Source organism: Callospermophilus lateralis, chromosome 3 (assembly GCF_048772815.1).
Source record: "Callospermophilus lateralis isolate mCalLat2 chromosome 3, mCalLat2.hap1, whole genome shotgun sequence".
NCBI classification, from domain to species: Eukaryota; Metazoa; Chordata; class Mammalia; order Rodentia; family Sciuridae; genus Callospermophilus; species Callospermophilus lateralis.
Genome location: NC_135307.1, coordinates 44078488 through 44095852, shown reverse-complemented (window position 1 = coordinate 44095852; position 17365 = coordinate 44078488). Strand labels below are relative to the sequence as shown.

Sequence of the window (17365 nt, the reverse complement as noted above, 5' to 3'; positions counted from 1 at the left end):
AATGTCCCCCAGTCTATAATTCTTGCTTTTAACATACTCAGAAACATATTCATCCAAGTGTATTTCACTTCTCCTCCATGGTTTTCTCTGTGCACAGGGACGGGTATAATGGCAGTTGTATTAATTATCTGGTGAAAAATCCACATAGCAGCAAAAATGATGGAGATCATTGTTTTAAATATTTTATTAAAATAACCCAGTGTAGAACAGATAAAGTAGACCCTCTTGATAATGAGAGGCTCATTAATTTTACAAGAATTCTAGAAAGCTTAGAATGGTCATCAAAATTGTCTTTCATTAATCTATTTTTTTTTAAAGAGGAAAACCTTTGATTGTCACTTGAGAGAGCAAGGCACTAGTAAAATTTTCTAAGGTATTTTTAAATAGCTATTTACCCTTCTGGAAAAAAAATTTAAAAATTCTAAATTTCATAATATTACTTGAAACACCTATAAATCTTCAGCTTTTGTAGTTTACCCCATTAGAATTTGGTTTCACTAGCATGTAATGATTATTGGTAACTAAAACTGATGTTTTAAATAGACAAACAAGCAGCACATTAACGTCCTTCAATTACTGATAATAAGAACAATACAATCTTGCCTACCAAGTGTGTCTCCAGGTACAGTTTGAGGCCATCCGTCTCTGCTTTAGGGGGAGTCCAATTCTCAGTGGTTTCCATGGCTTCATTTAACCAATGAATAAATTCATCCAGCTTGTTGACAAACCCCTTATGAGAGAAAATAAAAGGGCAAAAAGAAAAAGAAAGGCATATTAGTCAGTTATTTTTTAAGCCAAACTTAAAAATTCCAAACTTCACCTGTGATGAAAGTGATACCACTTCACACCCACCCTAGCACCATTTTTGCTGTGATGAGATTTCTACTATTCCTGGCCCTGAAATCTCTCCAAATAGGAAAACAAAAACGAATTTCTAAAACATGTTCTTTCATTTCTCCCTCCCCCTTAGGAACACTTTCCTGAAGAATCTGAATTGGATTGTGGGGTATCACTGCATAGGTGACCTCAAAACATCAAAACATTTTTGGTGTCTGTCAAGTATCACCTTGCCAAAAAGTCAGATCAGATGTTTTAGGAAAGCCCACTGACTTCAGGTGATAAAAGCATTCTTGTAAGGATGGTGTTCTTTACTCAGAGGCCTATGGAGTTGAGGTGCCTTTGCTGAACTAGAAATATATTCTGAAATCACATAAGCACTTGGACAAGCTCTATCCGAGGTCCAAAGGTCTGGCTGAGTCTGGGTGCTAAGAAAAATGGAAGAGAAGAAGAGTAAGGCCGATGAACAAACACAATCACCTGACTCTGGGTATGTCTGGACATAAATATTCTTGTCTAGCAAGCACAAATCACAATAATCTTGCAATTTTTCAAATAGTGGCTATAAAATTTTATTGACCATTTAAAAGAACACATCTGTAGAAACGAAAAATATTTTGAAGAAATGAAAGACCAGCTACAAACCTAAGCAAAGGCATGGGGCTTAGCATCTGCTTTCCATGTCTAGGTAAACAGCACCACCTGGAGGTCATAATGAGCAAGGGCAGGCTGCCACACTTTTTAACTTGGGATGCTATTTCCCCATTAAACTAACTCCTTCAGGTTTGCCTTTTTATTAATTTTGACTAATATCTTTAATGCATAACTAGGCTATCCTGAAACCAAAGTGAGAATAGCGAAAATTCATTTTCTTTTATCATGCCTCTCAGAAGCTATGTTTTGCTGTTTAGCATTCTACTAGATAATTCTTTAAGGTCCATAATCCTTTAATTTGAGCAATTGATTTGTCTCAAAAGAATTATTAGAAAAAGAAATATGGGATCAAGGAGGGTTATAAATAGAAAGGCAGAAAAATAACACTTAGAAACATTCCTATCTATTAGAGGACAAAGCAGAGATGTGGACAGAGGCCCAAGGAATCAGATCATAACGTCCTGTCCATAGTTTCATATTGTCAACCTAAATGGAGCTCAGTATTTTACCACATGGGGTAGTATGTCATGTATTTTCCCCATATTCTATAAATGCTAGCAAAAGCTTTCTTTATTGAAATGTTGCTACTGTGTCAAGACTCAGAGGACACAGGTGACTCATTACTAAGATTTCACAAATGAAAGGGTTTTTAAAGTGTTTTAAAAATCTATCCTAATCAGGTAGTTTGGTAAAGCCAATAAGAAATATCATATTAGAAACAGTTTAATCAGAAACTGTGACCTAGACAATTGCAATTGGTTGATTTTGCATGATGTAATTCAATGCATCAATCCTGGCCTCCAAACCTAAACCAATGATATTAATGAGGCTTCCTTTAAATATTATTCAGAAGAGTTTCTTCTAGATGAGGTAAAAGCATACTAAAGAGAACATTTCATGAATTTCACAACTACATTCCCTTACAAAATATATTTCTAATGATCCACAAAATCAACATTTTTCTAGTTTCTTCATATTACAAGTTTTTCTAAATGCTAGTAATCTATGCCAAATAATTCATTTTGCCCTTTCTCATATATTTTAGATATCAGTTTTTGAGCTTCTTCTCCTTTCCTGCATTTTCATAAATTTAAGAGTTGCTTTGTTTTTCATTTCCTCCCCAATACTTGACTCTTAATGTAGAAGTTACACATATCCACATTCAGTCTTCTCAAGAGAGCTTTCCACCTGTTCAACATGATATTCCCCAAACTCCTTTTTCTGATAGACTACCTAGGACTTAGAATATTTCACAAATTCATATCTGACTTGATGATTACCAAGAAGCCCTTCAGATGTTTACATTAAGTTTATGAAAAGTAGAGACAGAGACTATTAAAACTCAAGTCCTAACTCTTGATACTCTCATAATGGAATTTTCATAAAAAATCGAGACCCTTTGTTGAACAGATGGGCTTACAGAAATACTACCATCTATAGAAGTTTATCAGCAAAGCAGATGGTTGATGATTGTGAGGTGAAAATAGTATTTCATAGTACTTACAGTACTGGCCACATTTTTACTATTGAATTTGGACTTCAGTTGCTATATCTGTGTAAACAATTGGTTTTGGGGGAAAAATTAAGTCAGGAAGTCAATTATTTTGGAAAGGACTGATTAAATCCAAGAAGACAAATAGCAAGAGATAGTTTGTGAAACACAAGCAGTAACAGACTATTAATTACTTTATTTCTCTCTGAAAAACAAATCAATGAGAGAGTACCTAAATGGATAGGTGCCTCATTATAAAAGGTTATTCTTAGCCAAGGATTATTAAACAATGTGTATCATATTTCCTAAAAGAACCATGATTACATAGGTAGCTGCAATTTTTGAGGTGCATATTAGGCAAAATGCATGGGAACTGGGAGAACTTTTATGGATGATCTCTCTGTAGCCCAACTTAACAGAAAAACTGTTTGTTTGGGGTCAAAGAAACAAGGGCCCTTTCAAGGCTCCTCTCTGGATTTTTTTCTGAATTATATTCTCATTTGTACCAATTTTTATTTGTTGCACTTTTCCTCTTTTCTTGTCCATACTCAGTTTTATCAGTCACAATAGAAACCTGAAAAATCCTAGTGTTCCTGCCTTATAATTTAAAAAAAAAACAAAAACTTAGTACCTCTCCCTTTTGGGGAGATCTAAGTTTTCTACTTCCTCTCCTGCTTCTATATGTAAGTTTCAAGAATATACAGAAATTATGAAAGCAAGTAAAACTGGAGTCCATTCAATTCTTGCTATCTTTGTCAATTCTTCTTCTCCACCTCTCTCAGCTCCTACCACAGTATTCTGTGTAGAGTGTCTGGGGTTATCCCTATATCATGGGGCTCTCTTTCTTAGAAAGATCAAGGAAGTAACACTTGATATATATACAAGGTGGGTAAGCAAAGTATTCACATTTAAACACATACAACACATGTTTGATGCTCATTTTCATAAGTTCTGCTTAAATCTTGGTGGTATGAATGTAGTAAAATGAGTCTGACTTAAGTACCAACATAGAAAAATAGAGAAAATATTTTTAAAATATTTTTGAACACCATTTAAAATCTAGTACAATAAGTACTGATCATTTATTCATTCCATTAACAAATATTTATCAAGTGCCTAGTATGTGCAAAGCACACTGCTAGAGTGTAAAGATGAATACCATTGTGGGAAAATTTTCAGTAGACAATAAAGCATGTGTAAACACTGACCTACCAAATTCAAGTAATTTTAATCATTAACAAAATAGATTTACAATAAATAAGAACAGGGACACACTCTAGGACCTTTTGAAACATATTCTATGTCATGGTTTGAACAGGAGGTGTCTCTCAAATGTTCCTGTGGATGCAGAAATAGTCAGAGGTAAAATGACTGGATTGTGAGAGCTGTAATCTAGTCAGTCCATTCTAGTTTGAATGGACTGGGTGGTAACTGTGGACAGGTAGGACAGGACTGGAGGAGATGATTCAGTGGGTATACCCTGGAAGGGTGCATCTTCCTTGTGGCTCCTTCTCTTCCTCTCTGCTTCCTGACCCTGCCATGAACTGAGCAGCTTTCCTCTACTAGGCCCTTCCCCCATGGTATGCTGCCTCACCTCAGGCCCAAACCCAAAGAGTCAGAACTCTATGGACTGAGACCTCTAAAACCGTGAACCCCAAATAAACTTTTCCTTCTCTAAGTTGCTTTTGCCAGGTATTTTTGGTCACAGCAATAAAAATGCTGACTAAAACAATCTATATCAGAATCCTATCTGTATCTAAATTTGTTCCTATTGTTAATATTGATCTATCTGGTGTTTCTGTAAGACTCGGAGTTCATACTTACTTACCTGGAGAATCAAAGATGACTATAAAAATCAGATTTTCTTCATGACAGTTCAGTGCTGCCAACTGCACTACGTAAAAAGCAAATTTTATGCGTATTCAACTTATTGCCACACGCTGAATCACAAACTTTTGAAAGTCCACATTTCAGTCTTCATTATTCAAACTTCTAGTCATGTAGTTGGTCACTCTCTTTCCCATCATTTTCTACCACCAAATTCCTACTTTCCCTCTCTGACCCTTCTTCCATTGCCTTTCTCTGCCTTTCTCACAAGCTGTCCAGGGTCATATGGAACGTGATACAATCCAGAGGCCCAAGTGCTCCCCACCCTCTCATGGTATAATTGCTTCCTTCTGGGTAGATCCCTTAGCACATTCATATCTGATACAGGCTCTGAGAGTCCATAACCTCATGACTGGGGCCAAACAAGGACTCAAACTCCAAAAGAAATATCAGTCATTAAACTTGGAAGAAAATGGAACTACAACAGGTTCTCACCAGTTGGCAGCACAGATCCTACTTTCAAATCATTTGCATTTTCGAAGTTCTATCATAAGCTTTTTTTTTCAACTTACTTTTAAACTTTCTAAAGCATCAATCTCTTTAAAGACTAAGAAGCAGTGAAAGTACATGAAAACATATACTTATTGGTTTGTAAAAAACATAATTTGCTAGTCCTTAGCTAACTGACACACATTTGAAGTGGAAAACAAGATATTTTCCCTTCATTGTGGAGTCAAAGCCTAGGGATTTTTTTTTATATGACATGACTTTTAGGCCAAAATAAAATTGAAAATGCTCTAAAAAAAGAAAAAGGAAGTATACAGCAGGAAGTCGATACTGTGTAGTCAAAAAACTCCATGAGGTGGTGCTGAGTATAGTCATTTACAGATGAGGAAACTAAGGGTCAAAGGTGAGTGACCTCTCCTCTGGCAGAAGCAAGATTTAAACCTGGATCTTAATCCAAAGTCTGTTCCTCCCTCAGTAACACACTGCCAGCTTAAAAACAGCTCTTCCAGAGACACAGTTTCAGAGCCAGGTGAAGAACCTGCATTTCTTCCCAACCCAACATCCTGGAACTGAAACAGAATCCTCCAGGTTCTATGCCCTTCTTCTTTCACATTCACTTTTTTTTTCCCCCTGAAAAGGATTTGTGATGAGGCTAAATGCATAAAAAGATGCAAGCAAATATCACCGTAAAGTTGATTTCCTGACATAAAAAAAAAAAATTAAGTGAAAAATTTAAGGGAGGTATATTCTTGAATGAGCCCATTCCACTCATGCCTCAACTATGGTTGAGTGTGGCTCTGTTTAATCACAGAAGAGATGGTCCTTGGTTATCAAGGGGAAGTTTAGCCACCCCCATAAACTGCTAGTTTTCTTTTGTTGTTTGTATATGTATGTGAACATGTGGCATTCCCCCCTCAGAAGAATTTACATTTCTTTTTTTCTTCTTTTTAGTACTGGGGATTAAACTCAGGGGCACTAGACTACTGAGCCACGTCCCCAGCCCTGTTTTGTATTTTATTTAAAGACAGGGTTTCACTGAGATGTTTAGTGTCTCACTTTTGCTGAAGCTGGCTTTGAACTTGAGATCCTCCTACTTCAGCTTCCTGAGCCACTGGAATTACAGTATTGTGCCACCGTACCCATCAGGATTCATGTTTCTTGATGGACAGAGAAATCAGGTGTGATGTCTGATCCAGTTTAAATCAAATTAGCTCCTCTCAGTGAGTGGCATGTTGATGAACATCAAAAAAGTAAACTAGAGATCCAAGATGGCAGGCCAGAGGGAGGCAGTATTCTGTGTCGCTCAGTGACCTGGGACTCAAGTAGTGAAAATACTGCTTCTCTGCTAGCAAATATTCTTGCTCCAGGGCAGAAATCACGTCCCAGGCCATCCAGGGCTCCAGTCCTCAACTTCAGAGTAGGTCTCCTAAGTACTCGCTCAGGCAGGACTACTAGGTACCCAAGTGAGACCATCAGTGTGGCAGCAGCACCCGCACAGAACTTTTAGCTACTCACACTAGAGAAATCACAGATGCTGCTCCCATGTAGGACACCTTGGAGCTTCCCATAAGTAGGAAATCTCGCCACCACTACCCATCTACCAATGTGGGACTCCCTTGGTAGCCGCCTTCATGGGACTCTGCAGCAGCGGAGATAGTCCCTTACATGCAGTAGCCTGCCTGCACCCAAGAACCTCACACAGGCTCTGAAGTCAACTGATAGCCACACACTGCAAGGCACAGAGCTCATCTCTGAACTCATCGTCCAATACCATCGTTCTCGGCTCCCCCCGCCCAACCCAACACCCCACCACTGAAAGCAGGTGCCTCCATCTTGGGTCACCTTCATCACCATCTTCAGTGGGGGCAACTCCAAGTTTGGAACTCTGGCTGGCCAGGAATCCAGTTTCTAACTACCGCTTTCTCCAGCAGCCACTACCCCCACACAGTGATACCCTGGTTACTTTCACCAGCCTGAGGGTGGACATACCAACTAACAATAGATGACCCCACCTATTAAATGAGAAGGGAAGCAGGAAAGATACTGATCTCCAACCAAAACAATACCTGTTTCTTCCTTCAAGATTTTTTTCCCCTCTCCCTCTCTATTCTCCTGCCCCCACATCCCCAACATGTGAAACCAAGTACTATGCATGAATTAGGATTTTGAGGACTGACATGTATGAATAGTATATTACAATTGTGTTGTATATATTTTTTCTTTTTTCCCCACCAGTTTCTACAATTTTAACATTTTTTATTTTTCTTAATATATATGTGTCTTCGTTTTATGTACTCTACTGTCTTCCCACCTACTTGTCTACCCCAAATTACTTCCTCTTCCTTCTCCTGTTTCTAATCTTCCTCTATAGATTTCTCTTTCACACTTCCTAAGATATAATAACTCTACATTGTCACCTTCTACCTCCTCAGCATATCATCCTACTCCTCACTCCAGGTTCTTTGTCCACCATTAGAAATTGTAACCCTTTTACAAACCTACTGAGTATATTGTAGATAATAATTGAATTTATCATTTTTGTACATTGTGACCAAACTGTAAACGTTTTAATAGCAAACATTTGTTTTTTAGGGTGGATATTGTTTATATTGGGAGCTGCTAACATTGTCCTTCGCCTCAAAGGAGATGTATTGGATTCCTACAGGGACACTATAAGGCTATAGGGTAAAAACAGTTACGCCTTAGATCCACAGTACTAAAATGGAAGACACACAAGCAATATGAAGACAAGGGAAGAAAGTGCTCCAAACAAATCAAGAAACCATATTATCAGAATCCATGGCACAGTAGAAGAAATTACAGAGAAGGAGATCAGGATGCTCATAATTAAAATGTTCTATGACTTAAAGGATTATGTAAGTGAGCAAATACAGGCAGCAAAAGATCATTTTGACAATGAGCTACATGAAAAATATAGGAAGCAAAAGATTACTTCAATAGGGAGATAGAGGTTCTAAAAAAAAACCCAGAAATCCTTGAAGTGAAAAAACAATAAGCAAAATTAGAAGTTCAATTGAAAGCATCACCACTTGGAAGACAGGATCTCAGACAATGAGGACAAAATATATAATCTTGAAAAGAATGTAGACCACACAGTAAAAATGGTAAGAAACTATGAGCAGAACATTCAAGAATATGGGATAGCATAAAAAGACCAAATTTAAGAGTTATCAGGATAGAGGAAGGCATAGAGTGCCAAACCAAAGGAATGAAAAATCTATTCAATGAAATAATATATCAGAAAATTTTCCAAACATAAAGAATGAATTGGAAAACCAAATTCAGGAGGCTTACAGGACATCAAATGTACAACAAATTCACACCAACGCACATTATAATAAAATTGCCTAACATACAGAATAAAGGGAGAATATTAAAAGTCACGAGGGAAAGTAATCAGATTATATAGGGGGAAACCAATTACATTATGTGCAGATTTTTCAAAGCAGACCCTGAAAGCTAGAAGATCCTGGAACATATATCAAGCTCTGAAAGAAAATTGATGCCAACCAAGAATCGTATATCCAGCAAATTAAGCTTTAGATTTGATGATGAAATAAAAACCTCCATGATTTAAAAAAAAAAAAAAAGTTAAAAGAATTTACAAGTTGAAAGCCTGCACTACAGAACATCATCGGCAAAATATTTCATGAAGAGGAATTGAAAAATTACAGTGAAAATCAGCAAAGCGAGGTATTACACTAAAGGAAAAACTAATCAAAGGAGGAAACCAAGTTATGTTACATACCAAAAATAAACAAAAATGGCTGGGAATACAAATCATGTCTAAATAATAACCCTGAATGTAATGGCCTAAACTCACCAATCAAAACACATAGACTGGAAGATTGGATTTAAGAAAAAGACCCAGCAATATACTGCCTCCAAGAGACTCATCTCATAGGAAAAGACATCCACAGACTGAAGGTGAAAGTTTGGGGAAAATCATATCACTCACATAGTCTGTGGAAGTAAGAAGGGGTTCCTATCTTTGTATCAAATAAAGTAGATTTCAAGTCAAAGTTAATCAAAAGGGATAAAGAAGGATATTTCATACTGCTTAAGGGGAACCATTCATCAACAAGATATAACAATAATAAATTTATATGCCCCAAATAATGGAGCATCTACCTTCATCTTACAAACTCTTCTCAAGTTCAAGAGTCAAATAGACCACAACACAATAATTCTGGGTGACTTTAACACACCTCTTTCATCACTGGATAGATCATCCAAACAAAAGCTGAACAAAGAAACTATGGAACTCAGTAATATAATCAATAACTTAGACTTAGCTGAAATATATAGAATATTTCATCCTTCAATGAACAAATATACTTTATTCTCAGCAGCACATGGATCCTCCTCTAAGACAGAGTTGTAGTTGTAGATAGACAGAATGCCTTTATTTTATTTGTTCAGTTTTATGTGTTGCTGAGGATTGAACCCAGTGCCTTGCACATGCTAGGCAAGCACTCTGCACACTGAGCTACAGCTCCACAAAGCTACTCTTAGCAAATATAAAAAAGTAGAGATACTACCCTGCACTATATCAGATCAAAAGGAATGAAATTAGAAATCAACGATAAAGTAAAAATAAAAGCTAATACATCACCTGGAGACTAAACAATATGCTACTGAATGAACAATGGGTTGTGTAGAGAATCAGTTGTGACTGCATTACTATTACTGTCCTTGATGGAGTCTGCCTGCAAACAGGATATTCTGTCAAGGTATAGATAAGTAACAGTGGACATGCTTGAAAACAAGGTGTCTGCTGTCCTTGGGAGGGCCTGCTCGCAAAGGAGAGGCTCCTTTAAGGTTTAGATAAGGTAACAGCGGACATGCTTGAAAATGAGGTGTCTGCTGTCCTTGGGAGGACTTGACTGCAAACAGGATGTTCTGCCAAGTGGGCTAGGAGGGTGCTGAGAAAAATTTTATTATCTGTTCTTAACAAGAGCACAGAGTTCGGCATGCTCCAGGCCAAGAGTAGATTAACCATGAGAAGCGGGTCACTTCTGCTTAGAAAGTAAAACTTCTTTATGTTATGTTTAATTAGCTGAAAGACCTGATTTATTGCTGTTGGAAGGCTGCCTTCTTTGTTCACAATACTATAAAAAGATTGCTTGTATACAATAAAGGACTTTTTTTTCTGCTGCTGCTTTGCTTGCTCTGCTTCTTCTTTCTTTCTCATGCTGACCTACACGTGAATTACTGCAACAGGTTGCAAAAGACATCAAGGAGGAGATTAAAAATTTTTTACAGGTGAATAAGAACATAGATACAATGTATTGAAATTTCTGAGACACCATGAAGGCAGTAGTAAGAGGAAAATTCATTGCATGGAGTTCATTCCTTAAAAGAAGAAAAAGTCAACAAATAAATGACTTAACATTACATCTCAAATCCCTAGAAAAAGAACAAATCAACACTAAAAGCAGTAGATGATAGGAAATAATTAAAATCAGAGCTAAAATCAATGAAATTGAAACAAAAGAAATAATTTAAAATATTGACAAAACAAAAAGTTAATTCTTTAAAAAAATAAATAAAACTTACAGACCCTTAGCCATGCTAACAAAGAGAAGGAGAAAGAAAACTCAAATTACTAAAACATATGCGATAAAAAAGGAAATACTACAACAGATATTACAAAAATACAGAAGATTATTAGAAATTATTTTGAAAACTTGTGCTCCAATAAATAGAAAATACCAAAGGCATTGACAAATTTCTAGAGTCATATGGTTTCCCCAAATTGAATCAGGATGATATACACAATTTAAACAGATCAATTTCAAGTGATAAAATAGAAGATGCCATCAAAAGCCTACCACCAACCAAGAAAAACCCCAGGTAGATACACAGCCAAGTTCTACAAGACCTTTAAAGAAGAACTAAAACCAATATTCTTCAATTTATTTCAGGAAATAAAAAAAGAGGGAGCACTTCCAAATTCATTCTATGAGGCCAATGTCACCCTGATTCCAAAATCAGACAAAGACACATCAAAGAAAGGAAACTTCAGACCAATATCTCTAATGAACATAGATGCAAATATTCTCAATAAAATTCTGGCAAATTGAATACAAAAACATATCAAAAAGATAGTGTACCATGATCAAGTGGGATTCATTCCAGGGATGCAAAGTTGGTTCAACATATGGAAATCAATAAATGTAATTCGTCACATCAGTAGACTTATAAGAACCATATGACCATCTCAATAGATAAAGGCATTTCTGTATATGAGGAAAACTACCCCATTTATAATAGCCTCAAAAAAAAAAAAAAAAAAAAACTTAGGAATCAGCCTAACAAAAGAGGTGAAAGACCTCTACAACAAAAACTACAAAACACTAACAAAGAGGTGAAAGACCTCTACAACAAAAACTACAAAACACTAAAAAAAGAAATTAAAGAAGACCTTAGATCTCCCTTGTTCTTGGATAGGCAGAATTAATATTGTGAAAATGACCATTCTACCAAAAGCATTATACAGATTTAATGCAATTCAATCAAAATCCCAATGACATTCCTCATAGAAATAGAAAAAGCAATCATGAAATTCATCTGGAAAAATAAGAGACCCAGAATAGCTAAAGCTAAAGCAATCTTTAGCAAGAAGAGTGAAGCAGGAAGCATCACTATACCAGACCTTAAACTATACTACAGAGTGACAGTATCAAAAACAGCATGGTATTGGCACCAAAATAGAGCTATAGACCAATGGTACAGAATAGAGGACACAGAGACAAACCCACAGTCTCTTCAACAAATAGTACTGGGAAAACTGGAAATTCATATACAATAAAATGAAATTAAACCCCTATCTCACCATGCACAAAACTCAACTCATAGTGGATCAAGGACCTAGGAATTAAACCAGAGACCCTACATCTAATAGAAGAAAAAGTAGGCCCAAATCTCCATCATATCAGATTAGGCACCTACTTCCTTAATAAGACTCTTATAGTATAAGATTTAAGATCAAGAATTAATAAGTGGGATGGATTCAAACTAAAAGGTTTCTTCTCAGCAAAAGAAACAATCAATGAAGTGAATAGAAAGTCTACATCTTGGGAGCAAATTTTTACCACTTGTACATCAGATAGAGCACTAATCTCTAGGGTATATAAAAACTCAAAAAGTATATATATATAAAAAATAACCCAATCAATAAGTGGGCCAAGAAACTGAACTGACATTTCTCAGTAGAGGATATATAATCAGTCAACAAATATATGAAAAAATGTTCAATCTCTCTAGCTAGAGAAATGCAAATCAAAACAACTCTAAGATTTCATCTCATTCCAGTCAGAATGGAAGCTATTAAGAATACAAACAACAATGAGTATTGGCAAGGATGTGGTAGAAAAAGGCACACTCATACATTGCTGGTGGGACTGCAAATTGGTGCAGCCAATATAGAAAGCAGTATGTAGATTCCTTGGAAAACTGGGAATGGAACCACCTTTTGACCCAGCTATCCCAATACTCGGTATATACCCAAAGGACTTAAAAACAGCATACTACAGAAACACAGCCACATCAATGTTTATAGTAGCACAATTCACAATAGCTAAACTGTGGAACCAACCTAGATACCCTTCAGTAGATGAATGGGTAAAGAAAATGTTGCATATATACATGAAGAATACTACTCAGCAAAAATAGAGACAAATCATGGCATTTGCAGGTAAATGGATGGAGTTGGAGAATATAATGCTAAGTGAAGTTAGCCAATCCCAAAAAACCAAATGCCGAATGTGTTCTCTGATAAAAGGAAGCTGATTCATAGTGGGGTTGGGAGGAGGAGCAAGGGAGAATTAGACAAACTCTATATAGGGCAAAGGGGTGGAAGGGGAAGGGAGTGGGTATGAGGGTAGGATAGATGGTGGAATGAGATGGATATCATTCCCTAAGTACATGTATAAAGACAGGAATGGTCTGAATATACTTTGTATCAACCAGAGATATGAACAATTGTGCTCTATATGTGTAATATGAACTGTAATTCATTCTGCTGTCATATATAAGAAATTAGAATTTAAAAAGTAAACTATTTTCACTCTATGAAAAAAAACTGATCATCCTCTGCTATTAAAATGTATTTACATCTTTCTTAGTATTCCAAGATTAAAATATTAGTGAATGTCCTCGTCCAGATAATTCTAGCTGAAACAATAAGTATTCACTATGTGCCAGGACCTGTTTAAGTATTTTATATACAATATATTATTGAAGTCTCACAATGACCATGTAAGGTAGATATTGTTATCACTTCCATTTTGCAGATGAGAAAACTGAGGCAAGAACTGCCCACTGTCCTGTGGCTAGAAGGTGGTAGATTCAACCTCAATTCAGAGAGTGCCACTGGCACTACATGAACTCATGAAAGGCCAACTGATCTTTCAGCTTTTGTATATCCTAGCAGAAATTAGAAGATACAAACTATTCAAATGAAGATTGTGAGTGGGTAGAAGGGGACATATTTAAAAGTAAAAGAAAAAAAATAAAATAACAATGCTCATCATGAACCAATAAGGATAATGTTAAGAGGGTAGTTGTTAGAGTCAGACAAAATTGAATTTGATTTTAGGAGTAAACAAAATGAGTTATTTAATCTCCAGACCTCAGTTTCTTCATTTATAAGATATAATAATATTCACCTTGAGGTTACATGAGAACAACAAAAGAAAAACATATTGAAGCCTGATGTAAAACAAGGGCTTGATAAATGATTTTTAAAAATCATTCCTAATTAGTTCTAGTTTGATATTCTATTTCACTCAAAAAAATGTTTGATTATTTACTAAGTCCAGCACTGTGGTAGATGCTAAAGAAAAGATGGATGAGAGAAGTCCCTATGTGACTAGAACCTAAGGAGTACCAACAAGAACTCTAGGGATTCAGAAGTGTGTTAGTCTATCTGTTGCTGTGACAAAAATACCTGAGAAAAGGAACTTAAAAGGAAAAAGATTTATCTGGGTTCACAGTTTCAGAGGCTTCAGTCCATGGTCACATGGCCCCATCACTTAGGCCTGTAGCAAGGCAGAATATCATGGGTTGGATGTGGAGTATGGGGGAACAAAGCTATTCATTTCATGGTGGCCAGGAAGTAGAAAGAAAGAGAGGGACCACAGACAAAATATACCCTTCAAGGACACAACCCAATGACCTAACTAGGCCTACCTCCTAAAACTTCTACCATTTCCCAATAACTCATTAAACTATGAATCTGTAAATGGATTGATGATTCATGAGATCAGAATCCTCATAATCTGATCACCTTTCAAAGTTCCACCTCTGGACACTGCTATGTTGGGGACCAAGCCTTTGATACATGAGCTTTTGGGAGACATTTAAGATTTAAAGGATAACAAAGAAGGAAAATTGGTTTTGCCTCACATCATCAATCAGAAAGTGAGAAGAGGATAGCATCTGAACAGTAAGAATTTTATTACCTCCCTACTCCCCCAGTGGGTCTGGAAGTGATCATAGTTCTTTATTAATAGCCACAAGTTTAAAAATAATCTGATAAGTTTCCTAAACAGGCCATATTCTTTGGAGCAAGTCTTTAGATTAGCAATAGAGTACCACTGAGTAATAGCTAAAGGATATCATACTCACTGCTTTATTTAAGCACTGAAAACTGGTCAGTTAGAACTCTGTTTAGAAGCGACATTATGTCTTGAGATTTGTTATGTATACCTAACAACATATATATTTAATCTTGCATTTTGCACATAATTATTATATGCAGAATTCCAATAAGAAACGTCTAACTTAAATTTGCATACAACAGCACTCAAATGCATTTTGCCTTTTCCTTACCACCTTTCTAAGTACTTAATATGCTCCCAAGACCCAGAGGCTCAAAATGAAGTGCTAAGGAGTTAAAAGTAGTGCTCTGGATCCTATCACCTTATTCATTTACCTATCTTCCTGCCTATAAAATCCCACCCAAAAGAAATGATGTGGTGTGTCCTTTTAGAACAAAGACTGAAAAGAAGGGGAAGTGGTTTCAGGCAGTGTTAACTCTGATGTCACAAAAACTCAAATACTGAAATGCCTTATTAAATATTTAGCTTCTTTTCTAAAGGTTGAATGGGATGGCTTTAGAATATAAAAATATTCCTCATGAAATTCTTCCAGAATAAAGGTAAAAGGCTATAAGCAGGAAATAGCAAGAACGGCAGAGATCAAGCTTTGGAACACCAGATCATATTCTCTCTCTAACCAGACTTACTTTCATGAGGTCCACAGAGAAAAAACAAAGGACAGTCACATCCTCTGCTGCCTAAGCTTCTGTGAGAACCCTAGCCCCTGTCACGCAACTCAACCACTCCTATCTCAGCCCCGTTTTAGGTCATTCCTTCTGTGCTTTATCCTCTTCCTTTTCTGTCCACCTTTCCTTTCTTTCTCAGCTTCTGTTTCTCTTTTGCCTTTTTCTTCTCCCCTTCTCCTAGCCCTCTCCCAGCCGGGTTATTCAGTTCTCTTTTTCCTTCTCCTCGGTTTCTCTCATCTCTCTCCCTGATCTTTTTTCTTACAGCTCCAACCCCACCTTTTGGGCCTAATCAATTATTTTCAATAAACAACATTTCCCAACATGTCTGTGAAGTTTTAATGAGAAGGGCTGGCTCCTCCACACTGAAGTTCAGAGCTGAACATGCTGTTATAATCCTGGGTTTAGATTAGCTCTAACCACTTTCCTGATGGGTAAGACAAATCAAGTATCTGGAATAGGAATGTACATGGCTAGATAGGAGTGTCTGTAGAATACTAGGTTATCCAAAGGATTATATGTGATGTTGAGTTGCTGTTTATCCAAATTTTCTCTCAGAAGCATACCATTCTTTAATAATGACAAAGTTTTTTTGTTTTTTTTTTTTAAAGTTGAAATTCCATGTGCAGAGATTATTATACTGAATGAGTAAGAAAATGCTACAGCCAACTTCCTCTCGGAGAAGACCAGGGCAGCAAGTCAGTAGAGAGTAATAATTCTGCCAGTACAATATCAGGAGAGTCAAGACAGAAAATAGGAAAGGAGAAATGAGACGAATGCCCAATCTTCAAAAGATCCTTAGACTCTCTCTAGTTCAAAGCACCCCGCCATCCCATTTTACAAGTGAGGAAAATGAGGCTCATAAAGGTTTTGTGCTTGGCTGATAACACATAACCCACAGGAAGCAGAGCCAGAAGATGTCAGTTGTTGTGTCCTCAACTATCAAACTCTAATTTTGCATCTTAAAGCTTTCATAGTCATCTTTTAGACAAGATTGAAGTTTTTTAAAAAATGGGGGGGGGGCAGAAGTACGATTAACAAAATTCTAGAATACTGTTTGTTTAGTAAATTTATATATTATCAAGATTGACTAGCTCTAGGCCAACTGAAATAAGGATTAAATTGCATTTTTGTTCAAACTTCATATGTATGCACAAATATGCACACATGTGAAATAGTTCCTTTGTTTAAAAAAGTGTTTGAGACTTTACTATGAATAAGAAATTGTATTAGAGCCTATGCCTCACTTATCAATGACCCAGATTCTTAAAGAGTTCAGTGCAGTGGTAGATATAAAATGTGATATGTATGACAATGTCGATCGGTGCTTCTCAGACTTTCAGTCTCAAGACTCCTTTAAATTATTAAGAATTATTGAAGACTCAAAGAACTTTTGTTTTCTTTGAGTTATGTCTATCAATTTTCATTTTAGAAATTTTTAAAAATGCATTAATTTAAAAATGATGATAATTTATTATGTGTTAAATAAAGTATTATTATGAAAAGTAACTATGCTTTTACAAAATAATGGAAAGAGTGGCAGTTAGCTGTATGTAAATTCTGTGAACCTCTGGCTCAATAGAAGACAACTGATTTCCATTGCTAATTCTCCATTTAATCTATTACAACATCACATATCATGCAGCCTTTGGAAAATTCCACTGTAAACAGAATGAGAATAAAAAGGCAAAAAACACTTTAGTATTAATATGAAAATAGCTTTAACCTTGTGGACCCTT

General features: G+C 36.3%; 1 protein-coding gene across 3 annotated transcripts in view; it reads right to left on the bottom strand.

The window, feature by feature from the left end:
* Akap6 (A-kinase anchoring protein 6) overlaps positions 1 to 17365 on the bottom strand; it is a 500764-nt gene that overhangs the window by 251159 nt on the left and 232240 nt on the right. For all 3 annotated transcript variants that reach the window (XM_076850183.2, XM_076850180.2, XM_076850182.2), the window contains exon 5: positions 608 to 730. In XM_076850183.2, coding sequence (XP_076706298.2) covers positions 608 to 730 — 123 coding nt within the window. The remainder of the gene's footprint in view (positions 1 to 607; positions 731 to 17365) is intronic.